The 26,203-nt window shown below is 36.8% G+C and overlaps 1 protein-coding gene across 2 annotated transcripts in view; it reads right to left on the bottom strand.

Annotated features, from left to right (window-relative positions):
• Positions 1 to 26,203, bottom strand: part of BRINP3 (BMP/retinoic acid inducible neural specific 3) — a 198,840-nt gene that overhangs the window by 71,744 nt on the left and 100,893 nt on the right. Inside the window, exons 2-3 of one of the 2 annotated variants that reach the window (XM_068416956.1) lie at positions 24,018 to 24,208; positions 14,496 to 14,686 (exon numbers count right to left, since the gene is read on the bottom strand). In XM_068416956.1, the coding sequence (XP_068273057.1) occupies positions 14,496 to 14,686; positions 24,018 to 24,208 (382 nt within the window). The remainder of the gene's footprint in view (positions 1 to 14,495; positions 14,687 to 24,017; positions 24,209 to 26,203) is intronic. The other variant, XM_068416957.1, reaches the window with a different exon arrangement.

The raw sequence follows: 26,203 nt of genomic DNA, 5'->3' as shown, positions 1-26,203 counted from the left end.
TATACTGAAACTCTAAACTCCATTTATACGGATGCTTCCTCAGTCTTACATGACTAGTTTAGGTATGTTGCTCTACAACTTTGATCAATTATGCTGTTCCTTTACTATTGTGTAGTTTCATCTGCGGTGAAAGTAAATCTTCAGCCTTTAAATCCTATAGACTTATGAAAAGACATGGAAAGAACATCTGAGACCGGAATTTGATTCCAAATTTTGCTGCAGTAAATATGTATATCATGCATAGTGCATGGCTACAGATTATATGATTCTTACTCAAATTAAGCCAATAGGATTGGCAAACTTGTACACTGTATAAATTATAACAGACTTAGGATTCAGAAATCAAACCTCTGGCACTCACCTTTTAAACTAAATGTGTATGTTGCTTGTTAAATATTACTTGGTAGGAAAAAGCATCTTCAAATATTTATCTGCAATTGCACTTGAAACTCCAATCAAGGACCAATGACAAATTAGGTAAAGAATAGTAAACACAAAGGACTTAGTGTTGAATCTATTCTGAAGCATAGATGTTTGCTGATGTTTTCTAAATCATTTAAGTGAGATAAAAGAGCAATGCTCGTAATCAAAGCTAATGTAAGCACTCAGGAACTCATTGCAAGACTCAAGAGTGCTGGGTGCTTACTTTGATAAATGAGCCTTGGCTTTTATGTCATCCAAACAATTTTGAGGACTTGACTTGCAAGATTCTGACAAGATGTAGGAAATCATAGTAGCATTTTGGCTCGCTGTCATCCAGACTACTTCTGAATTCACTGTAGTGCTGAATGTTAAGGAGACATTTCAGGGCTTGTCTACAAGTTTAAACCCCACTGGTCAGAAAAGAATAAAATTGGTCCTCATTTACCATGTTTAATCATCATATGGAAATTACTCATAGCAAAAAAAGTGTCTCAGAGTCTCCCTATATCTATTCCAGCTGCCAGTCTGAAATGCAGAACCATCAACGTTTACAGGCTGGTTTCAGACAGAAGGAGCTGAGAAAGCACCAGGGAAGAGTGACTGGGAAAGGAAGCAGTTTATTTGGGATATTGGCTTTCTATGTTAGGTTAACGTGCTGCAAGCCTGAGGTGAGGGTGAATGCACCAAACCTGAGTGTGTATTTGATTAAGATACAAGTATTCACACAGTTCTACCTAGAACTCCCTACTATGAACCAAACAATTATTTTAATAATTAATTATATGTATATAATTAAAAATTACTTTTCAGGTAGCAGTTTTTACAGAAAACTTGCTACTGTTGTAATGAGCACTATTCTGTATCTAAAAAAACTTACTGAGAAAGACAAAGCAAGAGGAAAGAAACAAATTTGCAAGTGAAGAACCATATGAAAGAAAAGTTTTTGTTTAAAAAAAACCCCATAAGCTCGGTACACTTTTCCAAAACAGAACAAATTCATCTTTTTATTACCTCTGAGACCAGTTGTATTCCAGATAATTCTATTGCCTTTCTGCTGTAGATCGGAAAGGAGGACTGAATCCAGGTTTCTCATTTCAGTCAAAATTTATTGGAAATGAGAGCTGGTAGTTGTGTTCTTGTCCTGGTTTTGGCTGGGATAGAGTTAATTTTCTCCCTAACAGCTGGTATAGTGCTGTGTTTTGAATTCAGTATGAGAAGAATGTTGATAACACACTGATATTTTAGTTGTTGCAAAGTAGTGCTTATACTAAGTCAAGGACTTTTCAGTTTCCCATGTTCTGCCAGGCGAGGAGGTGTACAAGAAACTGGGAGGGAGCATAGCCAGGACAGCTGACCCAGACTGGTCAAAGGGATATTCCATACCATTTGATGTCATGCTCAGTATATAAACTGGGGGGAGTAGGCCAGGGGCGATCGTGGCTCAGGAACTAGCTGGGCATCGCTCAGCAAGTGGTGAGCAATTGTGCTGTGCATCGCTTGTTTTTTATATTCTATTATTATTATTATCATTATCATTATCATAATCATCTTCCTTTTTGTTCTGTTAAACAGAATCTCAACCCGTGAGTTTTACTTTTGCTTTTCTGAGTCTCCTTCCCATCCCACCAGGCAGGGGGTGAGCAGCTGCATGGTGCTTAGTTGTTGGCTGGGGTTAAACCACAATAGTTCTGTATACAGTTTGATCTTTCAGACTTGTTCTATCAACGTAAATGGAAAAAAGACCATTTATTTTACACTTAAATCTCGTCAAATATGCACAAGTCGAGTAAAAAACCATGTGACATAAGGACTGAGATGGTTTTGGTTATACCCGTCCTTAAATATAGAAACTTTTAATGTCAAACTCTCAAAAGTCTGAAAATTGTAGAAACTGCCTTTAGTGAATGAGAACTGGGAAGGTGTAAGTACCAAACTGTATTTTCATTATATCTCTTAAAGTTTTAATGAACACACAAAAAGTGATAGAGAAGTAAAGAAAGAGCATCTCTCTGTCCACAATTGCACATCACATCAGGAGGTGGAAATTTCAAATCAGAGTTTAATGTTTTACTTGGAAGAACAAAAGTAAAACTGGATTCATAAGTTTGCTGAGTTTGATTAAATAAATAATCAAAATACTCATAACTGCAAATGTATCAAATGGTACTCAAGTATTTCTGGAAATTTACAGTAATAAAGACCATTACAAAACTGAAACACAAAGAATTCAAACAAAAAAACTGTTTTGAGAGGTAGGAATTACAGCTGGATGAAAATTTTCTATACAACATACCAAGATCCTGTATTTTCATCAAGAAAGACCAGATCCCTCCTCTGTGTAAATCAACACTGAATTTAGTGGAACATTGTGGATTTGCACCATGGGGGTTTCAATGTCTTTGACCTCTGACACATGGCATTAGGTATGTTTCATCAAACTCTGCTGTTAGACCTTAACTCATTCACCATCTGTAAAGACTCATGAATGAACAAATGGACTGGTCTTTGGAAAGTTTCGGCTGATAACTGAGTGATTCTTAATATTCTTATTTCATGAACTAAACAAAAAGAGAATTTTTAATGTACAGAAGACTGCTCTTAGAATTAGACTCCAGGGGAAATGTTATCCAGATAGGCTGCTGTGCCTAGCTAGAAAATCATTGAAATCATCCTGATTCATGGGAATATCAAATATCAAGGCCTGTTCATTAGGCTGTACATGAATGTGTCCTATTATGGATCTTGTATTGATACAATTTTTGCAAAAAATGTTTAGAATATAGAATCTTGTCCAAGGGCTTGTTTTATTAATTTCTTTCTGGACCTGACACAGGTGAGACAACACCTAGGGCAAAGAATGATGTATCATAAAGGCAAGTGCATTTCTTCAATGGAAAAAAAATAGAAAAAAGAGCTAGAGTTCCTGTGAGCATGAGAATCAAGGGAAAGAGGGAAGTTCAGAAGAAAAATAAGGAAACAAATTAAGAGAGAGTAGTGCTTATTATCAATACTGTGTAGTCCCACGGAAGTGGAAAGACTTTGTTCTGCTCATAATTGAAAGGAACTCTACTACCTGCAGGTTTTGATATGTTTCCATGTAGACTACCACGTAATTTAGACAATTTCTAGAGATATCTAAGTATCCAGCTCCTTTCATGATGTGGTAGGTAAAAAACCCTTTGACCTGAGTTGCTTTTTGAGTTACAGGTCTTACAAATGTAAATGTTTGCATGAAATTAACGTATGTCACTGTATATTTTTTCATGCCTTTTTACGTATTAGAACGTTTAGCTTGTGTGTAGCGCACAATTCTTTCTAAGCTATTACACTGTGATAGTAGTATATAACTCTTTATATCATACACTATAGACTTGCCAGCTTTCTATATTTTCATCAAGAAAGGATAAATCCTACCCAGTGCAAAACCAACACTAGAGTTATTGATAAACTTGATTCAATTATCTTAAGTAACTTTCCTTGTTGTCTTTTTAGCATTGTAACCTCTTGATGCTGTGGAGTTTAACAGGTGAAATGCCTTTGTCTTTTACCTCAAGAAAAAAACAGTATGATACCTCACTCTTCTGTTTGTGCAATAGGCCAACTCCTTTCTAAACAATTATTTTTAATAGATTGGTCTTTATGACCAAATGACAATTGTCAGACATAGATTAAAATCATAATGCTTCGATCCTTTTGCATATCCTAAAAAAAAAAAAAAAAGAAAAGCAGACCCACGCTTTTTATCATTATACTTTAACCAAGTATATATATTGCTATGCTTGAAGGAACATAGAGTGTTTATTTCTTACAATGATATGCATGGCTCAGTATTGCTGTGAATGTCATATTTCAAGCAAAGAAATGGAGTAAAAATAAAGTCTACTTAAATAGACTAAAATATGACAGAAAAAATATTGTAATGGTCCTCTTCAAACCATTTTCTCTATTATCTTCAATGTTTTATCATCACTTATTTTTACACAGTAAGGATTTAATGAAAAAAGGAAAAACATGGAATGATTTTTCATTTTCAAGGTTCTAGGTACTCCTGGAGAAGATACAATTATATTTCCTTATAAATCTACATACTAGGTAGGAGACTGTATACCAGTATCCTCTATTTAGTGGAATTATTGTAATTGTTGGAATGTTATGAACTGTGACACTGTAGTTCTTTTATGGTTTTTTTTTATTTTACTTTTAACAAAAATCAGAGGAAGAATACTGCAGTTACCCCAAAGACTGTGAAATGTATTAACTATTCCCTGAAAATAAGAGGGTTAATTTGGGTAATCTAGAGAGAGATAACGAATAACAGTTTGATAAATTAGGAAGATAATGGTTGAAGTTGAATGGAGAAAACCCTGATCTCAGATATCAACATGTATGCAAAGAAACTTCTTTGACTTCAGTGGAGTTTATTCGTTGTATAGGGTCAGAATCTCACCATGAATAACTAGAAACACTTTTTTTTTTGGATACATGATTCAGCAATAAAGTCTGTAGAACAACAATGAAACTACCAACCTTTCAGACACTGAAGATCTGAAAACACTATAGTTATCACCCAGTACTGGAGAAAGTCTCCTAGATGAACGACGAAACCTTTCTTAAACCCAACTTCTGCCACAGCATATAGAGGCATTATAAGTATTATCTGGTTAGAGATTACATTATAGTTTTGCTGTCAGAGATGTAAATCCTGCTGAAGTACTGCGTGAAGCCCGACAGGTAGAAATAATTGTGAGCTGCAGAAGACATCAATGATGTAACTCTCAGAACCAGTTACCTATAAAGGATTCACACACGAAGGATATTTTCAGGGGTGTTTTGTACCATTACATTAATAGATTGAAGAGGTTGATTGCAGTTTGAATCATAGTCTATAAAGGCAAAATATGTGAAAATATATTATTGGTATAAATTCTATGGGAAAAATAGCTTTCAACAGCCTTTTATTATTCTCTAAGATTATTTCTTCTGACTCTGAGTCTCTGTTACTCTGAGATATTCTTAATCTGACTTTTGTGTTCATACATGTTGTCGATACATGCTATCTCATATTTCTCAGGGTTCAGAGGTGGGGAAATGTTCTGTGAATTTTATAGTCCTTGCTTGACTTTTTCTGACCTGCTGACAGACAGTAGCTGTCAATTAGAGTGTGGAGGACACTGAGAGTGCTGAAGTAAGTTTCTCAACCCATACACAAACCACTGCACAGCCAGAATAAAGAAAAAATTAAAATCCATACACATCTGAGTGCCTCCAAATTCGTGCTGGAATGCTGTGCTCTAGCTGTATTGTTCAATATGTTCACTGTGGATCTCTCAATATTAAAAGCCTTTTCCATTTTCTGGGTTTATTTACTTCAGTTTCACTTTTTAAGGAAAAAAAAAAAAGATAATATGAAACATTTAAGGAACTGTAGTATGAATTGTTTATAGGTTTTCTGACAATGTAATGGCAAGTGTTTTGTGAGTGCTGTTAAGGTCTTTTGTTTATATATGTATATTTATAACCTGCTTAGGGTTCGGCAGTCTTTATTTTCTTGTTTTTTTTTTTTTACCTTTCTCTCTTGACTGAACTACATAATTGATATAGCAAAGTCCTTCAATTTGTTATCGTCTATCAAGTCGTATAATCTATCCTTTTTTGTTGTTTTGTGTTGTGTTTTTTTTTTTTTTAACTGAAGAATAATCTAAAATCTTTCCAAAATGCATATCCCAGCATCTCTATTATGGACTATTTTGTTCTTTTGAAAGCATTTCATGCTGTATTACCAACTAGCTGGCAATGTTATAACTTCTTGCACTCATTACTCCTCTATACACATTACTGAAAACATAATGAGACAGTGTAGTCTGTATTAAAGGCTGCTAAAACACATCCTTTTACGAGTGTCATGCTGCAGCTGCTGTGATGTATTGTGTCAATTATGTTGCTGAGTATGCATTCTGAGAGTGTTTAGTAAAGCATGTTATTGCATTAACTTGCTGGTCCTTTTTTCCCCCCCTTTTCTCTCACACTCTGAAATGGTGAGGACCAGATTCCAAAAAGAATTGTGCTGGTTTACACCAGCTGAAGAGCTGACCTCTACATTACCTTTTAGGGAAAGTTGCCCTGGAGTTTCAATTTAATTAAAACTCGACTGTCCAAATGGATTAAAGTTGTTTTTAATTTAATCACCTTAAATTCTTGAATAAGGTATGGAAATAGATTTCTAACTTTACACTTGATGTATTCTTAGAAGTAGTTAATGGTCCACACAGAGCAGTCACAAGATTTCATTATACCTATGGCAAATTTGATCCAAAGATCTCCAACAGCTCCCAGACATAAATGTATAAAACCTTATGTATTTAAATTTTATAATGAGACAAACACAAATCCTGTGCTGTGCAATAGAACATGGTACAGAGACATCTTAGCTACCTGAGATTGATTCAGCTTCAGAAAAAGAAGTGATATAGCTGTGGAAGTCCAGGGCTGCTCCTGAGCAAATAAACCCTGTTGAGAAACACGGTGTATTTGTCTGGGCACAGCATTGTGGTACAGCTTTCAGGTCATGTCCTGTGTTTCACATTTTATTGATGCTAGCACCATGTACTAGCACATGGCCTCTGTGCTGTTCTCTGTGGCATGGTTTAGCCAGGCTCAAAGACCAGTATGTGAGCATTTTGATCCCAGCTGTCTAAACTTGCCTATTCAAACCCACAGTTAAATTCAGATTACTGAAAGATCCTTAGGAGCTAGGTAATGACCAAAATGTAATGGAGACAGATGCCTAACTGCAGGTCCCAGTTCCTCTGGTAAGATTAGATAATGACCCAAATTTAAATTTAAAAATCCATACCTAGAGATATAAATAGTGAGCTGATTTTGTGAAGGTTTTAATAATGCATGAGATTTTCAAAGTAACCTGCAAAAGTATTCAGTTCTCACACAAATTTCATGGGAGTTTACCACATCAAGACAAAGATTTGGGAACACAATTTCTATGTAATATTTCCTGAAAGTCTTAATTTTTAACTCCCTCTTTGAAAAATTTCAAGCTTTGGTCTTGTATGAAGGTAGTCTGAAGGTAGTGGAGAGCTTGGAACTTCATAATGGACCTGAACAACACTTGTACTCGAAAATCTGTACTGTGGCTTTTCCTTGACAGGCTTAATTTCACCATACCTACACAATGAAGAAGCCACAAATTTTTGAAAACGGACAATAATTTATGGCTTCTAGTTCCCTAGGTTTGTTTAATCAAACTTACATTTGCTACTTAATTTCTTCAATGGAGTCACCAAATACCTGATATTACAGGTCTTTCTGGCCCAATGTTTCTAACTGTGATTTTACAACTTAAAGCTCTTGCTGGGCACAATTTTTTGAGCTTCCCAAGTTCATTTACAAGATATCTCAGCTATACGGTCTTAAATCCTGTCCACAAGCTGCATAGGGTAAGTGAGGGCAAGAAGGGTTCAAGATCTGGATTTCAAAAGATTCAAAAATTTGGCTGTTTATACAAAACGGTGAAAACTATCTACATTTAGAATTTGCCAGAAATCTGACAAAAGCACAAAGCTTTATAGTATTTCAACATTTCTACTTTTGATTACAGCAATTACTTGAATCCACAGAAAAACATACTTAAGTATGAGGTGTGAAAGAAAAAAAAAATTAAGCAAGCAAGCTTTTTCAGACAAAACAAAGAAACAAAAAAAATGGTCTGGATTCAGTCTGAGTTTTGAGTGGGAAGCTAATTTCATTACACTTAAGTTTCCTCTCTAACAGCCCACCATGAGTCATTCATGGGTTAATTGTAAATAATCAGATATATTTACCATTACAATAGAGCTCTGTTCTTATAAACTACTTGTAATCTAAAGTTTTCAGAGACAACAAAAGTGCTTGAATGTCTCATAGCAAAAAAAGTGTTTTGGGGAAAGAAAAAAGCAAATTGCACAATAAAATTTAATTGAAATTAGAGGGCACATTCTCAAGGATGTTTATTCTTTCTCACTCAGATGGAATACATGGGCTGTAATCTGGCTGTAAATAGCTGGTGGAAAATTCAATTTATGCATCTGTTCTTGTATTGCTTCCTGTTCTTTTGTTGTACTGTGGCTGTCTCACAGCTGTTTGGACCCTAAGATAACACCTACACTGTATTCACCTGCCACAACTCCCTTAAAAGAAAATGTATTCTAGAATGGAAGGCTGTCCTTCAAAAGACAAATACTGTAAACAGCCTCACTTTATTAACCAGCGATGTTATACTTGCCTAACATGACTGTGTTTATCTTTTTGCAGAATGCAGTGAGAGTATTCTATAATATTTAATTTACCATGCAACCAGTTTGTTTCTTATGTGTTCTGTAGAACTGTTTGGACTTAGTGTAGAAGTTCATTAGCGACGGTGGTGGAACTACGGCTTCTAGCAAACAGGAGTTGGGGTCATTTGAGCAGGAGTGTATTGCTGCTTTCCAACTGCATTAGACTCAGAAAGAAGAATGAAATCTGGATGTACTATGCACAGCCGTCTCCCATTTACCCACCATTGAAAAAGTCTCTTAATTAATTGTTGGGAGCATGGATGCATGGTCTCAGAGTAGTACACCAAGGTCATTCTGCCAGTGGGCAAAGACAGGACATGTTGCCAGAATCACAGTAGATGCTACACTAACTCGTGACCTTCTTGTCTTGTTTACACCATCCATCAATCAGCAAAGGAAAGAGGTCAGTCATATGGCTTAGGGTCATTGCATAGTTCCTAGGTCTCAGGTCATTTCACCTTCTCCTGGGCCTCCAGCTATGATTCGATCTTCAATAGGTGCACATTAGCATGGCTGTACAGAAGTGAGAACAATGCCAAGTTGGAAGAGCTGACAATATTGCTCATTAAAGATACCACACAGGGAAAGAAAAACATTTGCTGACTTTATTTGTATTCTGCTTCCACGACTGTACAGGATTTTATTAAACAAGAGGAGAGCATACCGCATCATCATAATAGGGATGTTAATAGGGAGAGCTAACAGCCGTCAGTGCATCTAAAGAGAAATTTTCACAGGAAAAAGCTTCTAAAATGAGCATGCAAAGGAAGTAATGTTGGATCTGTAATATTTCAAATACAACAGGATGTACATTCATATAAATGTATATGCAAATTAGATGCAGCCCTCAGGCGTTTGGTGAGTTTCCAATGAGGCCCTTGAGGCTCCAAACTGTTGATTTAGCATGTAAGCCTAACCACTTACACTAAAATGCATGCATTAAAATAATATTGAAAGAATGTATGTATCAGGGATTTTTAAATAAGTTAAATATTGATATAGGCTCTGGGTAGCTCCCATGGACATTTGACTTCCAGTTGGAAAATGTTGTGACATGGTGATTTTACCTTTTTTAATGTGGAATAAACAATGTATTGCCTATGTGACTGATGCAAAGCCTCAATCAGTTGTACTCATGTTATTTTTAAGGATAATTATGTCACAGCTAACAAACTTGATTGCAAACAAATTTGATTAACAAACTTGATTCAACATCTCTTCCACTCCTTTTCTCATGCTGCACATTAACAGATTTTGCTCTGAATGGTATTGTTTTTCACTAGAAAAATAAGAATTAAACATGAAGACTTTAATGTTAATTCTCACAACCCCCACTTAATGCTTTAATTTCTCTATGAAATAACTTATTTTTTTCATAAAAAAGCTTAATTATAAAACTTATCAAAATATTATTGCACAGGTTGCCCAGAGAAATTGTGGCTGCCCCCTCCCTGGCAGTGTTCAAGGCTAGGTTGGATCGTGCTTTGAGCAACCTGGTCTAGTGGAAAGGTGTCCCTGCCCATGGCAGGGGGGTTTGGAACTAGATGATCTTTAAGGTCCCTTCCAACCCAAACCATTCTATGTTTCTATAATTCTATGATTATTTTCCTGCATCAGTCCCACAAAATAATGTATCCAGACCTGTAAGAAAAAAATTCAACTATCACTAATCTCAATGAATTTAAATGAAGAATATAAGAATCGTTCAAGTATGGTTTTAATTACATATGGGAGAAAAATGTTTCATTATGTGTTGCTTACTAGAGATAAGTTCTTAGAATTTGGGAAAACAAATATTTATTGTTGGTGATTTTTTTTTCCAGAAGACTCATTGAGCTTGATCATTCTCATCTAATACTTGATCTATTGTTGATTTGGTTTAGTAACTCAAGAGACTTTATGGATCCTTCTCCATGTCTCATCTGTAAATACCTTAGACCTTAATCTATTAAGGAAGCACTAGAGGATGAAGCTGGAAACATTAGGAACTGAATGGCCAAACCCCGACACAACTATAGTTTGTTAATGAGTGAGTTGTTCATTGCTATCCTAGCATATTACTCAGCACTGTGATAGCTCTGTTAAATGCTTCTCCTCTTTCTGTCCTGGATAAATCCATTCTTGGTGGTGCTTTTAAGGTAGCTTCAAGACCCCCTCTACTACTGCATGCTTAGGTTTTTTCTTACTGTTTCATGTTCCTGTAGACAAGATAATATTTATTCCCATAATGTTATTATTACATTTTTGTTGCTAAATGATGATTAAACCTTATTGATGTGTTACCAATTTACAAGGCATCCAAAAAGAAAATTTCTCCCTTCTAAACCAGATAGTCTAAAAGACAGGCAAGTCAAGAGAAAAGAAAAATCACAAGGACACAATTAATATAGTAACTTGTTTAGGAGATACATCATGCTGTTTATAAGCGTTATGTTTTTCTTTTTAAGACAAAACATGTATTTTTTTACAGGTACAACTATAAAAAAAAGGTGTGAGGAGTGATCTAGTCTAACCTGAAAAGGGAGGCTTATACTGATTTTAGAACTAAAAAGGATGAAAAATTTTGACCTTATTTGTTTGTTTGTGTTTTTGAAGGAAGGAAAGTGTATTTTAAATGTCTCTTCTCAAATAATGTTTTTAGGGGTGTCACAGCCGTCAAGATGGTCATCTCAGAACACTACAAACAGCAAATACATAGATATCCAAACAGTTGTGCAAAGTTGTTTCTAAGTACTGCTGCGGTTTCAGATTGCCCATAGTCATAGGAAATGTGAAAAAAAAACAAACAAACCAACAAGCAAATATTACCAAATGAGTCCTGTTCATTTCGAAGTCCAAAACTCCAGGGACACCTTTGTGGCAGAGCTCATTTGTGCACTAAATGCTATGATTTATCTACAAATACCATGTCTTTTGATTTGTGTTTCAAGTCTTGCCTGTTCCGAACAATATATTCTTTTGTTTTATTCAGATACAGATTCCCAAAAAGATAGTTAGGTTCTTCCTAGTAAGAGTATGAGTTATATGAAACTTTATTAATACTCTCAGTTCTCTCTTCCTAAAATATAAACAACTCTGCTAGTATGGTATGGTCTAGTATATTGGATATTAAAAAGCCACTCAAAATGTAAATAAAATTGACTGATGTAAAAGGAAAGTAAAAGAAACTATTCAAAAGATAACTATCTTTTTTGTTGGGTTTTTTTTTCAATCGAATGAAGTTATACGTGCATGCAAATTGTGTTTTAAGACACAGGATTGCTATCTGAGAGTAAATAAAAAATAATAGTATGAAATAATAAATAGATTCTGAACACAGGTTTTTTTTTGTTTGACTAGTCAGTAATCAAAAAATGATTGTGTATCACTTGGAAAACTAATGTAAATACAGAATTTCAGGGATTTCTAAACCTGTTCCAATACCTTTATATTGGATTTCTTTGATGCTGGTCAGAAGGGAGTTATGGTAAACTGAGAAAGCTTTTCTTGGACTCCCTTTGCAAATCCCCAGTTCGATCTCTTGTGCAGAGGAAGGCTTTGAGCAGAGCTGTGGTGAGAGAGCTGGACACAGAATGTGCTGTGACTTAAAAAGTCACACAGTAGTTTACTAGTGTAAAAAGCACCTGGGTGCACTCTCCTCCCTGGAGCAGCCCAGGAGGGGAAGGCACAGAGCTGGCTAATGGCCACCCTTATCCTCAGGTTCCACCTGGGTGTCACTTCTCCCGAATCAGTCCTCAAGCTGATCTGCTGGAACACAGAGATCTTGCTCTGCAGTTCTACCAAAGGCCTGTGGTCTAACTCAGATGTCAGTATATATGTTTTAATACATAATCTTGAAATATGCTATTTACACAATGGACCTGGAACTTTATTTGATGGTTTTCCAATTTTAAAAAAGCAGTGTTTCAAAAATCTGTGGGGAGAGAACAAAAAAATACCATCCTTGGCTGCTTTTGTGTTCCTAGTTTTCAACAGAAACTGTTTTTTTGTTCAGTTAAGTGTTCTGACAATAGAAATTTGTAATGCAAATGCTCCCAGTCTCTCAATGAAAGCAAGCGAAAAAGGGAGGGTTTCATGTATCAGCACTGTTGCATCTGATGTGAGAACCATTTTCTAGAGAACCCTGCAGTCAATTTACCAAATCAGATTTGCTGATGGACTACAGCTTGCGTTTGTATCCTTCTCAGTGAGGGAGTGGAGAGAAAACTTAGTCATTTTGTAGTGTTTGTAAAAAACTTCGGACATGCAGAAGGTTCATTACATAAATTGTTAGCAAGCATGGTTGAATTTTGCATTATGACACAAATTTGCTTTAAAAAAAATTCAGTGAATAGAGAGGAGAAATTTCTTTCAGACACTGTTTTCTCTCTACATTTCTATGTTCTAACACTTCAGTTACCACTGGTTTCAGCCATAAATTAACATAGAAGAAAAGTTTTGCATGTGGTTTGATGGAAGGAGCCTAGTTTTAAAAGTTGCTGTACATCTGCATAATAAACAATGAGATTATGAAGATAAGTCAGATCAGAGGGATGGGTAGCATGATGGTCTGCAGCAAGACTATGCGATCCGATGGGCAGCCGCTAGATGAGATCAGACTCTGTTAGTTCTGCTGCGTTTTCAGCTGTGCTGCCTGAACAGCCAAACGCCATCCTGCACCTGTGGATGACCAGCTCTGCATGAGGGTTAGCTGCCACACCACCAGCTCACGATGGATGGGACAGGAGGAATATCCTCCATATATCAGCAGCCAAACTGAACAGGTGGTGCCGAGCCATAAATTCTGGTTGCAGAAGCGCAGAGTGCCAGGGCCTTTGCAGTTTCTGACTGTAAAGGCCCTGGCACTCCCAACGAGGTAAATTTATATTTACTTGAGTAACAGCTAAGGTAGCTGGAAACTGCAGTTGGCTTCAGATGGTCTTTAATGAAGATCTTAGTTACCATTGGAAAGATCCAATGATAGGAATGGATTCTAAATCACATTTTACCTTAAAAAGTCATAATTAATGCATATTCAACTGCAAGTTAAGGTTTTATTTGCTCTTCAATGCTGGAAATGGACTGAGAGAGGTTGTTTCAAATAAGCAACAATAGACTAGAGAGCTGCTCAAAAGAACAGTTGTTGCTTTATATAATACCTGCTGGGGCACTGATCTTAGCCAAACATCCTCCAGTGCTATGAGTGACCTGCAGCAGTCAGTAGGCAGGATGCTTTGACTGACAAGCTGTACTAAAAGAAGGTCCTAACAGAAAATAAGATGTGCATCCACAAAACTGCAGAACTAAGAGCTCCAAATTGTTTCAAAGGTCAGTAAAAAAAAAAAAAAAATGTTTCAGTCACAGGAGTAAAATAACAATCTTTGAAAAAAAGAAGAAAAAGAAAAAAGGAAAGAAGTGTGAGGGAACTGTATGCACCCATACACAGACACAAGTCTGCCTATAAATGCAGTTGCTGGGCACACATGTAAGAGAGATTGTCTCAATAACCAAACACTTCTATAAGCGCCATCTGCATCATTCAGATTATGTATCAGTCATCAAGAGTAATATCTTTAGTGCATTAGACCCTCTTCAAAACTAGAATCTTCATTATCAAATGCTTTGGTTCAGGAAAAAAAGTTTAGAACAAAAATTATTCTTTTGCTAACAAATCTTTTTGTTACTAATCAAAACACATTTCTCCTGAGCATAAGCTAGTGAATCTGGAAACATATCTGCAGGTTTGTCCCAGAGGACTTCTCCTACCTTTATGGCAGTGGAGGCAATCTGGATGTGGTGGAGTCTGCGCAGTGTGCTGTCCCTGTCAATGAAGTAGGAGGCTGCGAGCTGGTGCAGAGTCTCCAGAGTCACCGCAGAGCTGTTCGTGCTGGGATCGCTTCCTTCTGACCTCTTGCTCAGCTTCCGTTTGTCCACAAAAATTGTGAGTGACTCCTCTCCTGAGCAAGGAAACAGAAACCACAGCATTCATCAGTGGTGTCTTCTGTAAGTCCCATTTCGCCAGGAACAAGGTGGCAAGCCGGTTTTCCCTAGTCATTGTCTAACGTTTAGATATCCCTCCCTGGTGGCAGATGTATCACACATTGGAGATAAGTCTGCTATACTAGCTCGTATTCACCAACGATATAAAAATATTCTGTAGACATTCAATTTAAATCGTGTATAAAATGTGTTTATTTCCAAGGTTTCTGAGTACCTTCATTTTTAGTATTTAACGTTAGCATAAAAGAAAATGAAACCAGTGTAACACTTGAGACTTTTTCTTTGTTTCCTTCTTTTAAAACATGTATCATATCTGATTTCAGAAGATAGATACCTTATTACAACTTGTTATAGCAATCTTGTTATAAGCAATCCTGTGATTTCTAATCATTTCAGCAATGCTAAGATGCCTGAAACCTGATATAACAGGTGTCTTAAACCAAATTTATATAACTAAAAAGTATAAAAATATATAATAAGAATGTTAATCGGTTTCTTTAAAACGAGGGAAATATAAATAACACTTTCCTATCTCCCAAAGCAGAGGTACTTTTCCAAAAGCAAAGAGAAGGTCCAGCATCTTATGTTGTGGATTTCTCACTTTCTTTCTCTTAAGAGTTGTGGAAAAATACTATTGAATTTAGAAATTTTAATTGCTGTAGGGTTATTGGAAACAAACCCAAAGCAACACCTCACTTGTTCAACTGAGTAAGTACTTAAGAAGCATTCCAGATCAAACCTAATCATACCGTTAAATTTGTAAGGAATATTCGACGTTTATTGTTTATTTCATTGATATTTTTTTCCTGCATTTCAGGCTAAGCAAGAATTCATTCATTTAGCAATGTATATAGGCAAAACTCTTTACTTCAGAAAATTAATTTAAAAATTAATTTATTGACTCAGCATTTTCTTCTGCCTAACTTATGTCCAAAGTAACTACAAAAATATTTTTCTCATTTTCTGAGCCTATGTTTGGTAACTTGCATTTCTCAACATTAATCTCAAGAATCAATTAATAGCATCATTATACCTGTATTTTAGATGCTGAACAGCTCCACAGAATGCCATTTCCTTGTTCCTGGAAAGGAAGCTACCCTGATAGGGTCTGACTTGCCACTTGTGCTAGTTTCATTGCTCACCCATCTGCTAGAGTGGCATTTTGCCCATTCAGAGGATGGGATGCCAGCTTTGGATGGGTTTACATGCCAAAAAATATAGCTGTAAAGGGATAATATGTAGGATGAAAACATGACATCATCTTTAAAGGGAGATAATCTTGGTGGTGAACAATGCTAAATGAAGAACGCATGCTTCAGTACAGGAGACCACATCTGTTGACAAATTTGACACACAGGTATCTCAGCTTTCATTTGTGCTTGGAGAAAGAGGAGTGTGTTCATGTTAATCAACGTACCTTACAGTATTTCCCAATCTCTCACAAATTCAGAGGACAGTCAGGCCCTTCAGACCTTACACAGGCACAAGTGCCATTATCCAGGAGCCTTGTATCTAATTAGACTTGTCGGGCTTGTCCAGTATGTTCATTTTGTCCTGGAAGGGACAGCTGCTGCCCAGGACAGCTGGCTATTCCAGCTGGAGCCTACCACTATATTTATACCTCTCCTCCTATGGCTTTGTAATGGGTCATTTTTTTTGTGCATGTAGTCATCAAAGCAGGGATTAATTGCCTGAACTCCAAAGAACCAAGAATTAAAGCAACCTCTGTAAGTAACAGGATTTTTCCATCCACTTGCCTAATATTTCTGCTGCAATAAGTAGACATAGGTTTGTATTTTATTTAACTGCTGCTAAAACCTCCTGCAAAGCAGACTAGGGTTGCTTGGCAGGGCAGGTGTGAGCACACTGCATTAGCGCAGACTTGTGGACCACATTTTGCTATCCTACGCCGACAGGAGGTGGTGCTGGTCCTGCGGCCAGGTGGGCCATTATTCACACCGTGCTGCATCCACATCAACTGCCATGAGCAGAGAGCTGAAAAAGCACAGCAAAGTCTAATGACTTGTACTTTGAGAGTAATTTGCCATCAAAACCTGGTCTAGGTTCCAGCATTGTTGGCGTTCAACTATGCCTATGCAATAAAACCTGCCTTTTCAAAACCTGCTTTGCGACTGTAGTCAGTATGACAGATCTTTCTCAAATGAAAAGCAGTAGAATGGGGTGAGATTTGAGCCAGGGGCCATGGGCTTTGTGCAGCTGTTTGTGGAGCTATAAAGACACAGTTGTATCAGAGGAGAAAACATCAGAACTCACAAGCGTAAATACTGTATCAGTGACCAGTTCAGGCTGAGCAAATAAGGTGCAAAATTTCACTAGGAGATGTCGCTCCTTTTTTTTCCTCTTTTCCAGAGGTCTTAGCTAGTGTATTTACATTAAAGTGACTTTTGCAAGCTCAACCAGCTTTCCACATAAAATACCTTATAATGAATTGTAAGGTAAAAGGAAACAAGCCCTCAATGTTGCAGAAAATCTCTGGAAAGTAGAGAAAAAAATGTTTGAGGTTCTTTGTGTTTCATTTGCCAGTATGCCACCCCATCTTGCTCTGGTGTAAACTCTTGATTGATCTGTATTAGTTATTAGTGGAGATGGTGGGATTGCTTCTATTTCAACAGAATTCTGGTAAATTTTGTTATTAAAACAGAGTTTGTTTATTTTTCTCCCATTAAAATCGTTTGTTTGCCAGGAGGTGGAGAGGAGAACTGCAATAAAAACTCCTATTTCAAAAAAATAACATGAAAAAGGACAGTGTTGTGTGTTGCATTGTTTTGTTTTTATTAGAAAATATCAGGCAAATAACCTTCGAACCCCCTCACAGTTATCACTTCATCCTATTATCCTAGCGCTTCTTGATCCCATGCTTGCCGTGGCAGCTGCTGGTGGGTGCGTTTTGGCAGGCAGGATCCCCTAGCATCCCCAGCCCTGCAGTTTTCATCCCTGCTCCCTGACAGATATGTTTTGTTTTTCATGCTCTATAAACAGGTTGAAATGATTTTGAATGTTTATTTTGACTCAAATCACATCAGATTACATCTCCCAAGGTTGAGCAAAGACATGCAGCTGGAGTAATGAGGCCTCTGGTGTAAACGTGAAGGAAGCTCTTTCTCATCAAAAATCTCTGCACTGTGTTTGTATGGCACCTCAAACAAGGGGGCCCTAGTTCATCACTAGTATTCTCAGGCACCATGCTAATACCAGGTGCAATCAGGTACGCTTCAAAAATATTTGCTGTTCAAAAGGCATCTTACAGATTCTGAAAGATTTTCATCTGTCAGAGCTGATTTAGCACTTGCTAGAAAAAGTGGATTAAAAAAAGAGAACTCTCCCATATGTTGGTACTCAGGCATCCATGTTACTGCAGGGTTGTAACAGGGCTTCCCTTTGCACCCAGGACTCAGAGGTTTCTAAAGTAACATCACTGACTCATATTTGATTTGTAGAAGACAATATGAGTTCTAAGTTAATTTAGAAAAAATTAAACCTATGTCAAAAGACACTCTTCTGTCACATTTGAAACATGGGCAATGGGTGCAAGCTGGAACACAGGAGGTTCCACATAAATATGAGGAAAAACTTCTTTACGGTGAGGGTAACTGAACACTGGCACAGGCTGCCCAGAGAGGTTGTGGAGTCTCCTTCTCTGGAGACATTCAAAACCCGCCTGGACGCGTTCCTGTGTGATATGGTCTAGGCAATCCTGCTCCGGCAGGGGGATTGGACTAGATGATCTTTCGAGGTCCCTTCCAATCCCTAACATTCTGTGATTCTGTGTTACAGTCTGCCACCATGAAATAGGCTAAGAAAACATTCAAGCATTAACTAAAAAATAAACATGGTTTAGAAAACTATTCAAGGTTATGAATTTTAAGAACTGAAAAGGATTAATGACAGTGAATACTAAGAAAACATGGTTATTAAGCATCAGATCCACAGAGATGTGCTTTCCACAAGTTCTGAAAGCAATATTATCTCTACTTCTCCAAATTCAAGAGTCAATTAATTTCACTTTCTCAGGTTTAAAAGAAATAGCATAAAAACATGTGATCATGCTCACAAAACAATGCCACATAATCCAATGATTTGTTCAAGAAATAAGCAGAGACACTATGCTGATGCTTTATTACCATGTAGCTGCTGTCACTGACATATTCATCGGAGGGCAGGAGACTGACATTCACACTATAGACTGACCTTGGCACAATGTATACTAACGCCCTGCAAGCCCCGGGAGTTGCAAGCTTATAACTTAGCCTATATATTTAATTCTTTCTAGGTTTATATGAACATATTTTCCAAGATTTGTATTTATAAGTTAAACTCCTGAGTTGAGAAAAATATTCTACATACTGTTTTTCAAAAAATAAAAGTATTAAATAAAATAGGTACCTAGAAATTTACCTAGACTCATAACCCATCTGTGGCCATTTACATGTAAAACTCCTAAACAACAGTTTATAAATGGCATCCAGAAATTAGTAATTAATTTTTGTGTGCATCTTAAGAATATCTTCAGGAATTATTTAAATAAAAAATGCAAATCACCATCATTGACATGGTAGAATTAGAATAATGCTGTAACAACTGTAACTAAATATAACCATCTATTGAAGGAGTAAATACATTTTGTTATACATAATAATACATATTCATATGCTTTAAATACTTAGCGCTATTTTCTGCCTCAATTATTGAGAGATTATTTTCCTGTACCCACATCTTTGTAATGATAAAAGCCTTGATGCTTCATCTTTTCACCTGTAGACTGGGTAATTATAGGAAAAAGCAGTGATCCAAGCAGTTCCCACCACTTCATGTCAGAAAGTGAGGGGAAAACAAAAAAAAACAACAAAACAATAAAAGGATAACACTCAAAGGCAGATATATCTGAGCATCATCCAGAGTTACCTGCTTAGAGCTCTATCTTCATACACATATATGTATCTTACAAAGGCATAAAGGTCTTTGGCCTATGAACTCCTCAAAAGTTTCTGATGAAATAGAATACCTCAGCTACAATAGCTGTAATGTGTTATACTAAAAAGTAAAAAAAAATATGCCTTTGTTATAAAAAAATAGCTTAGCGCTAGTGGAAAATCTGTTAATGTATGGATCACAGAATGTACCGTTAGGGTTTTATCAGGTGATTTTCCCAAACTTAAGCAGATGCTGATGGAAGTGGACAGGTTCAAAAAGTATATAAATTAATACTAGGCCAGATGTGGTATCATTTCTGTGGTTCAAATGAATAACAGTGCACATTAATACCATGCATACCATCTGGTTTAGGATTTGAAATATGTCGTCACTGAGAAGATTGGGAGAGAAAAGCAAGATAAAATATTTTTGTGGGTTTTTTTCTTCCCCTTAACATCCAAAATATTAAATGCTGGAAAATATACATACCTGGGGGTGGTCATTTGCAAGTCTGACGATACATTTTCAAATTTCTTTCTCACATCAGTCATTTAAGACTGGACTGTCCCTCTCTTATTTGCCAATAGTTTGTATCTTATCTTGAAAGAAGTGTTACAGAAAACAAAGGTCATATCAGCAGTTAGTGTAAAGGATCATAATTCCTTCAGAATTCATTGGGATTCACTGCCTTACACCACCTGACAATTTCTCCCATCTCTGTATGCAGAGTAATATACTGCTCAAGAGGAATATTAATCAGGGGCAGAAAATTTGACCCTCTTTATTCAGTGTGTAGAATAGTAAAGGTGTGACTATCAAACCAAGTCTAGGGGTTACTGAGCAGCCTTTACATCTATATGTAAGAACAGCATTAAAGTGAATGCCTTTAAAGTGGGATCCACTGATATATTCAGCCTCCTACACTTACTCCTCTGTAGTGTCCTTACTCTTCACAATAACTTCCAGTTCTGAAGCTCACTGCTACACACTATTTTTTCTAAGCCATTAAAATGTACAGCAGCTAATGCTGTATGCAAGCAAAAAAAGAAAAGTAGAAATGCAGAACAAAAGGAGAAAAAGTAATACTGTGTATTGTCTCTCATTCAAAGGAGAATCTTTGCTTTTTGGAACTTCTAGTTGAAAGCTGATAAAGAATTTAGAAATACATTTCGTAGACTCAGAAAATAATTTAAGCTGGAAGGGACTTTTGGCAGTCATCCAGTCCAATCCCCTGCTCAAAGCAAGTCTAATTAAATGAGATGCTCAGGGACTTGTCCAGTAGAGTCTTCTCTCACCTTCAAGGATGGAGTTCCCTTGTATGAGTCCTCTCTTGCCTTTCCCCTAAAGCTGTTCTGGTCATTGTTGGCTGGCCTGTGTAAATTGCAGTTTTGCTATCTCAAGCAGGGTATGTGTTGCCCTAGAGGAGTGGAGGAAACCTCCTAGTGATGGCCCAGCCCAACACAGCACCCCCATTTGTGCATAAAATTTAACGAAAATAGGCAGCCACAACTCTCATTTCCCTCTAGATTTGACACTGCAGACTGTCAATGCAGAAGCAGAAGTTACTCCTGTGCACAGATATGTGAGCTCACCCGTGAACCCACTGCTCAATCCAGTTTTTGCACAGCAAACACTGGATTATGTAGGGTTCTTCTATCATGCAGCTCTAAGCTGTTCATTATGGACATTTGCCTTATGTCACAAGAAGATAAAATTTACATAAAAAATAGAAGCAGTGAGAGATGTCATTTTCCACATTATCTTGTGGCAGCAAGAAAAATGTAACTTCCCTAAGTTCTCGTTTCAGAATGCCCTTGAGGAATATATTTCTGTGTTTGTGAATAAAGACTTGGGAACATATCACAAACAACCATGTGCAAGAGTTCCCTTTATGGTCAAAAAGGGATATTCATGAAAGCCAAATGGTCACAGCGGCACACAAATCTTACCACAGTATCATTTGTTTGCCAAGCCTTCCTTTATGTCCATGAATACAGATGATTGGGGATTCATTAAATAAAAGGACTACGCACACTCAATTTAGTCTTCTGCTTTTAAGGAGCTACATAAGTGACAAAGCTTTCACAATAAAACAATTTGTAATTAAAGGGAAAGTACGAATACATTATTGAAAGAAAAAATCTAATTACATGTTAATAAAGTGTGGACAAGCATCTCTGGGAATCCCCATTCAATCTAGCCCAAAAATAAGAATTAACACATACAGGAAAATATAGGGTTATTAGCTACCTCATAAAAGCATTCTTAGAAACTATTAATTTCCTGTAATTATTTTAATTGAACCAATTTTTTGAAGTATTCAGCACCCATCCAATGATAATGGAAGGTAGCAGGTGTATCTGAAATCAAGCCTAAAGATTGAAGCTAAGGACCTAAATCAAAACCCATCAAAGTTAATACAAAAACTCCCTTTGATTCATTAAACATTGACAGAGCCCAGAAGTCAACACTGTCTCCCTGCCAGTGGATAATTTTTGCAAGCATGTGGCAACTACTGCATTTTGGGGCCTTTGTGAGGTGGTCTGAAGAGGGATGAGAAAAGGGTACCCTACCCAGTTTCCCTGAAGAACATCCTGAGGCTTTGGGGAGAATATTGAATGTTTAGGCTACAATTTTAAAACGTCTTCAAAAGAACTACCATTAAGTTTTAGTTTTTACTTAGGGTCATCCTTCCTAAAAGGTGTCAAGTCTGTGTCCCTTTTGTGATCAGTGTGATACCGGTGCTTTGTACTTTTTAAAGAGCAACTGTTCTTGGGTTAGACTGTCCCTGAGCTGTTAGGTCCAATTTCAACTTAAAAATTCATTTCATCATATAGCTGTTAGTACTGAAAGTTATGATAATTAGTAATTAGCAAATAGCTAATAATGCTAAAAAATAATTTTTGCCATTGGATAATCCTTGCATCAGGATACATGCTGCAGCTAAATCTTTATTATGCTTTATCTTTTAAGAAACATTTTCTTTCTCTTCTGCAGTTAGTTTTACTGTTCAGATGTGCTATGTGCTCTATACACAAGAAAATACATGGTCATTTATAAAAAGTGTACTTTTTGCATGGAAGAAACATACCAAGTAATTAAAAGAAATTCTGGGAATTTTATTGCAAATTGCTGGTCAACACATGTAATTTGTTCTTAAAATTCTGATGGTGATGGATTTGCTGTAGAAGCACTAGTTCCCAAAATAATAATAGGAATCAGTTCTTTATTATTTTAAAGAACTACAGTAAGACAGAAATTCACCTTGTTTCTAGAATAGTCTTTTCAAAAAGGGAGTTACTCTGAGCTATTTCAGTTGTTACAGATCTCAGATATCAGCCAAAAGAGAATAGGAAGGCTGTCATTTCTTTAATATATCGTTAGAATTCAGTTATGAAATGTATTAAAGAGAACCATTCCTCAGGTGAATAAAGGATTTTGACAAGACTGTCCTGCTGGAAGGATACTCAATCACCAGAATTATCTTTAATATAATCGCCCACCAAGGAATAAAACTGCGCTTCTAAAATGTCAGTTCATTTTGTAATGCCTAGATGGGTAATCGCAGGCACTAATTATCTTTCATTCGGAACAATTTATGCTCTCTCTTTAACATTAGGCCTCTTCACTGGATTTCTTCAATCTATTTGGTGCCTGGATCCCAATTATACATCAGGCTACCCTTTCCAAATTAGTCTGTGGGGATTTAGAGATGCAGATTCCATTAAGTTAATAGCAATCACATGGCAAAGCCTCATCACTCGATTTTGAAACTTTTAGTCCCACTGGTTAAATGGAGACTAGTTCTAAAAAAGGTAGAGTGATAATACAGGGAATTCCCAGCAAAGTAGTTTAAACGTCTCCTAGCTGCAAAGATTTGTTGGAAATAATTGTTACTGGTTTTCTTGCTTCATCTCTGCAGTACTGTAATGGACCCAGATACTTGTGTAACCTGTTATTATGTAAATTTTTATAAGGGTCTCTTACAGAAAAAATGGCACTCTCCTTGATGACCTCTTAGTGCAGAGAAACACCCCCAAAAGACCTGGAGCATGCACACCAGGAACTCAGGTAAATTACATCAGTCTTAGCAATGGGATTTCTTATCTTTTTGTCCCTAAAATTGTTTAAACAGAATCAATAAAACAAAGTTTAACATCAGCAGAAGAAGGAGCTATGAGGCTTGTAGACAAAACCTGCTCCCGTACTTTAAAGTCCAGCCCAGGGAGGGTTGCTCAGCCCAGCTGCTCTGAGAAGAAGGGAGCGTCATAGTATTACAGAGAAATCGGTTGTGACCAACAATTTTAGTTCAGTCATGCCAAACACATGCAAAGTATTTCCAAGCATTAACCCTACCTCCCAAGGTAGCTGATAGTAGAAAATGTGTCCCATATTTCTTGATAAGGTTTTCTGTGATCTGTTGAAGGGTTGGGCGGCGTCCGAGTAGCCTTATGTTACGGAAGAATTCAGGGGCAAGTGGCAGTGGGGAGCCAAGGAAATTTCTTCTTTCAACAGCAAGATTGTTTACTTTCCAGCGGCCAAACTCTCTGCAAAACAAAGCAATTCTCATTCAGAAATATGTCATTCAGACAAATGTTCTTCATTTGCAAACTACTCTGCTCTGTTGACTAGCTGGGGGCGACTAGCTGAGTATTACAACAGGCCTTGACAGTGATATTCTGTCATGTGTTATAGGCATGGGACAAGCAACAAGTGTTATTTATTAGAAATGGAAGCAGTACTCCATAACAAAATCATTGTTTGGAAAAAAATAAATTAAAAATAAGCTACTTAGGATGCTGCTGTTCCTATTGTTTATGTTTAGCCCCTGATGTGAAACCAGATGTGCTAGAAACTGAAATGAAATTAATAATTTCCCAAAATTCACACCAAATGCAACGAATGTTTTCATTAGCAATACGCAAATTTTAAAAACATTTCAAGAAATAGGCCATGTTCTTTGCTTTTTGGTGATAAGCCATTTAGGTACGTAGCTGGCTAATTTGAACAATTTAGAGAAACACTAACACACCACATTTGACCTTACTATGATATTTCCAAAATTTTCTGTGCTTTTCCCCTCCATTTTGAGGAAATACAGATAGTAGTTTCAATTCCTAAAAACAGATGACTTTTCAATTGTAGGAGGGATATAAATGAATTCAAAGACTTGTCCCCTTCCCTTCTCCAAAACAAAGCAATGATAGCAGAGAAAACAAACAAGTCAATTACACAGCAATAAACACATATTTTTTTCATTTACTTACCAATTAAGATACCAGATAGAGTTATTAGTGGAAGGACTCGTTGTCCTCAAAATCTAGCCAAGATACACAGCATTTGCAGTAACTTTGCTTTTGCAAGGTACACCATCAGCTGTTTTGGTTACAGACTCAAGTACTGTGAGAATTAAGTCCAAGGCAACCTGTGGACTGTGGTTTAGCTACCACTTTCTCAAGTCATTCATATAGCTATGTCAATTAAGATTTCCCTTAGATATGATTGTAGAAAAGCAAATAGATTAGAGAGCTTGAAAGATCCTACTGAAGGTCCCAGCTAAATATAGTACAACATTCATTTACAAAATTAACACAGAAAGCAAAAATCAAGGATGCAGCAAGCAAATAACATTTGAGGGATATCTGAAATAAAGCAGTTGCCTGTGGCTGAATGACTAGGGTGAGCTATCTAATATATAATCAACACTAATTTTTTTTAGTACTTTTAAGTCCACAGTTATTAGTAGAACCCAGATAAATACATTCTTCTACAGCCTTTCTACTTTCCAGCATCCTCCTGTTTCTCTTGTCTATCCAAACTGTCTTATTCCCAGTCTAGCTTCGATTTACATGCATAATAGGTGACCATTTGGTGCAGCTCCTATGAACTGCCTTTCCTCTCAGACATTCTTGCAGATGCCATTTTTGGTCAAAAATAAATCAGAAGAATTATGGTAGAAAGAGCTTTATGTAACTTACCTGAAATTCAATGCAATTTATCAGTCTAGAGCATGAGACTAAACAGATCCCCCCAGTTTCTTAAAGACTCTGCACATCACCACTGTGCCTAAATTAGTATTTGGAAATTGCTATTTGATAGGTGTAAATACTTTTCAACTTAGTTGTCAGTTTTTAAAGTTTTCTTGCACAAATTTACTTTTCTTTTAAGAAGCTATAAACCAAATAACCTCTTTTTTCAGCCTTTGTGGAACCACTACAAGAAACGAAGACTTCCCCTTGGTTGAGGAGGATTGGGTTAGAGATCATGTAGGCAAAGTGGACAACCACAAATCCATGGGCCCCAATGGGATGCACCCACGAGTGCTGAGGGAGCTGGCAGATGTTATTGCCAAGCCACTCTCCATCACCTTTGAAAAGTCGTGGAGAACAGGAGAGGTGCCTGAGGACTGGAGGGTAGTTAATGTCACTCCAGTCCTCAAAAAGGGCAAGAGGGAGGACCCAGAAAACTACAGACCAGTCGGCCTCACCTCCATCCCTGGAAAGGTGATGGAACAACTCATTCTGGATGTCATGTCTAAGCAT

This window comes from Nyctibius grandis, chromosome 21 (genome assembly GCF_013368605.1).
Source record: "Nyctibius grandis isolate bNycGra1 chromosome 21, bNycGra1.pri, whole genome shotgun sequence".
Classification (NCBI taxonomy): domain Eukaryota; kingdom Metazoa; phylum Chordata; class Aves; order Nyctibiiformes; family Nyctibiidae; genus Nyctibius; species Nyctibius grandis.
This window is presented reverse-complemented; position numbering and strand designations above follow the sequence as displayed.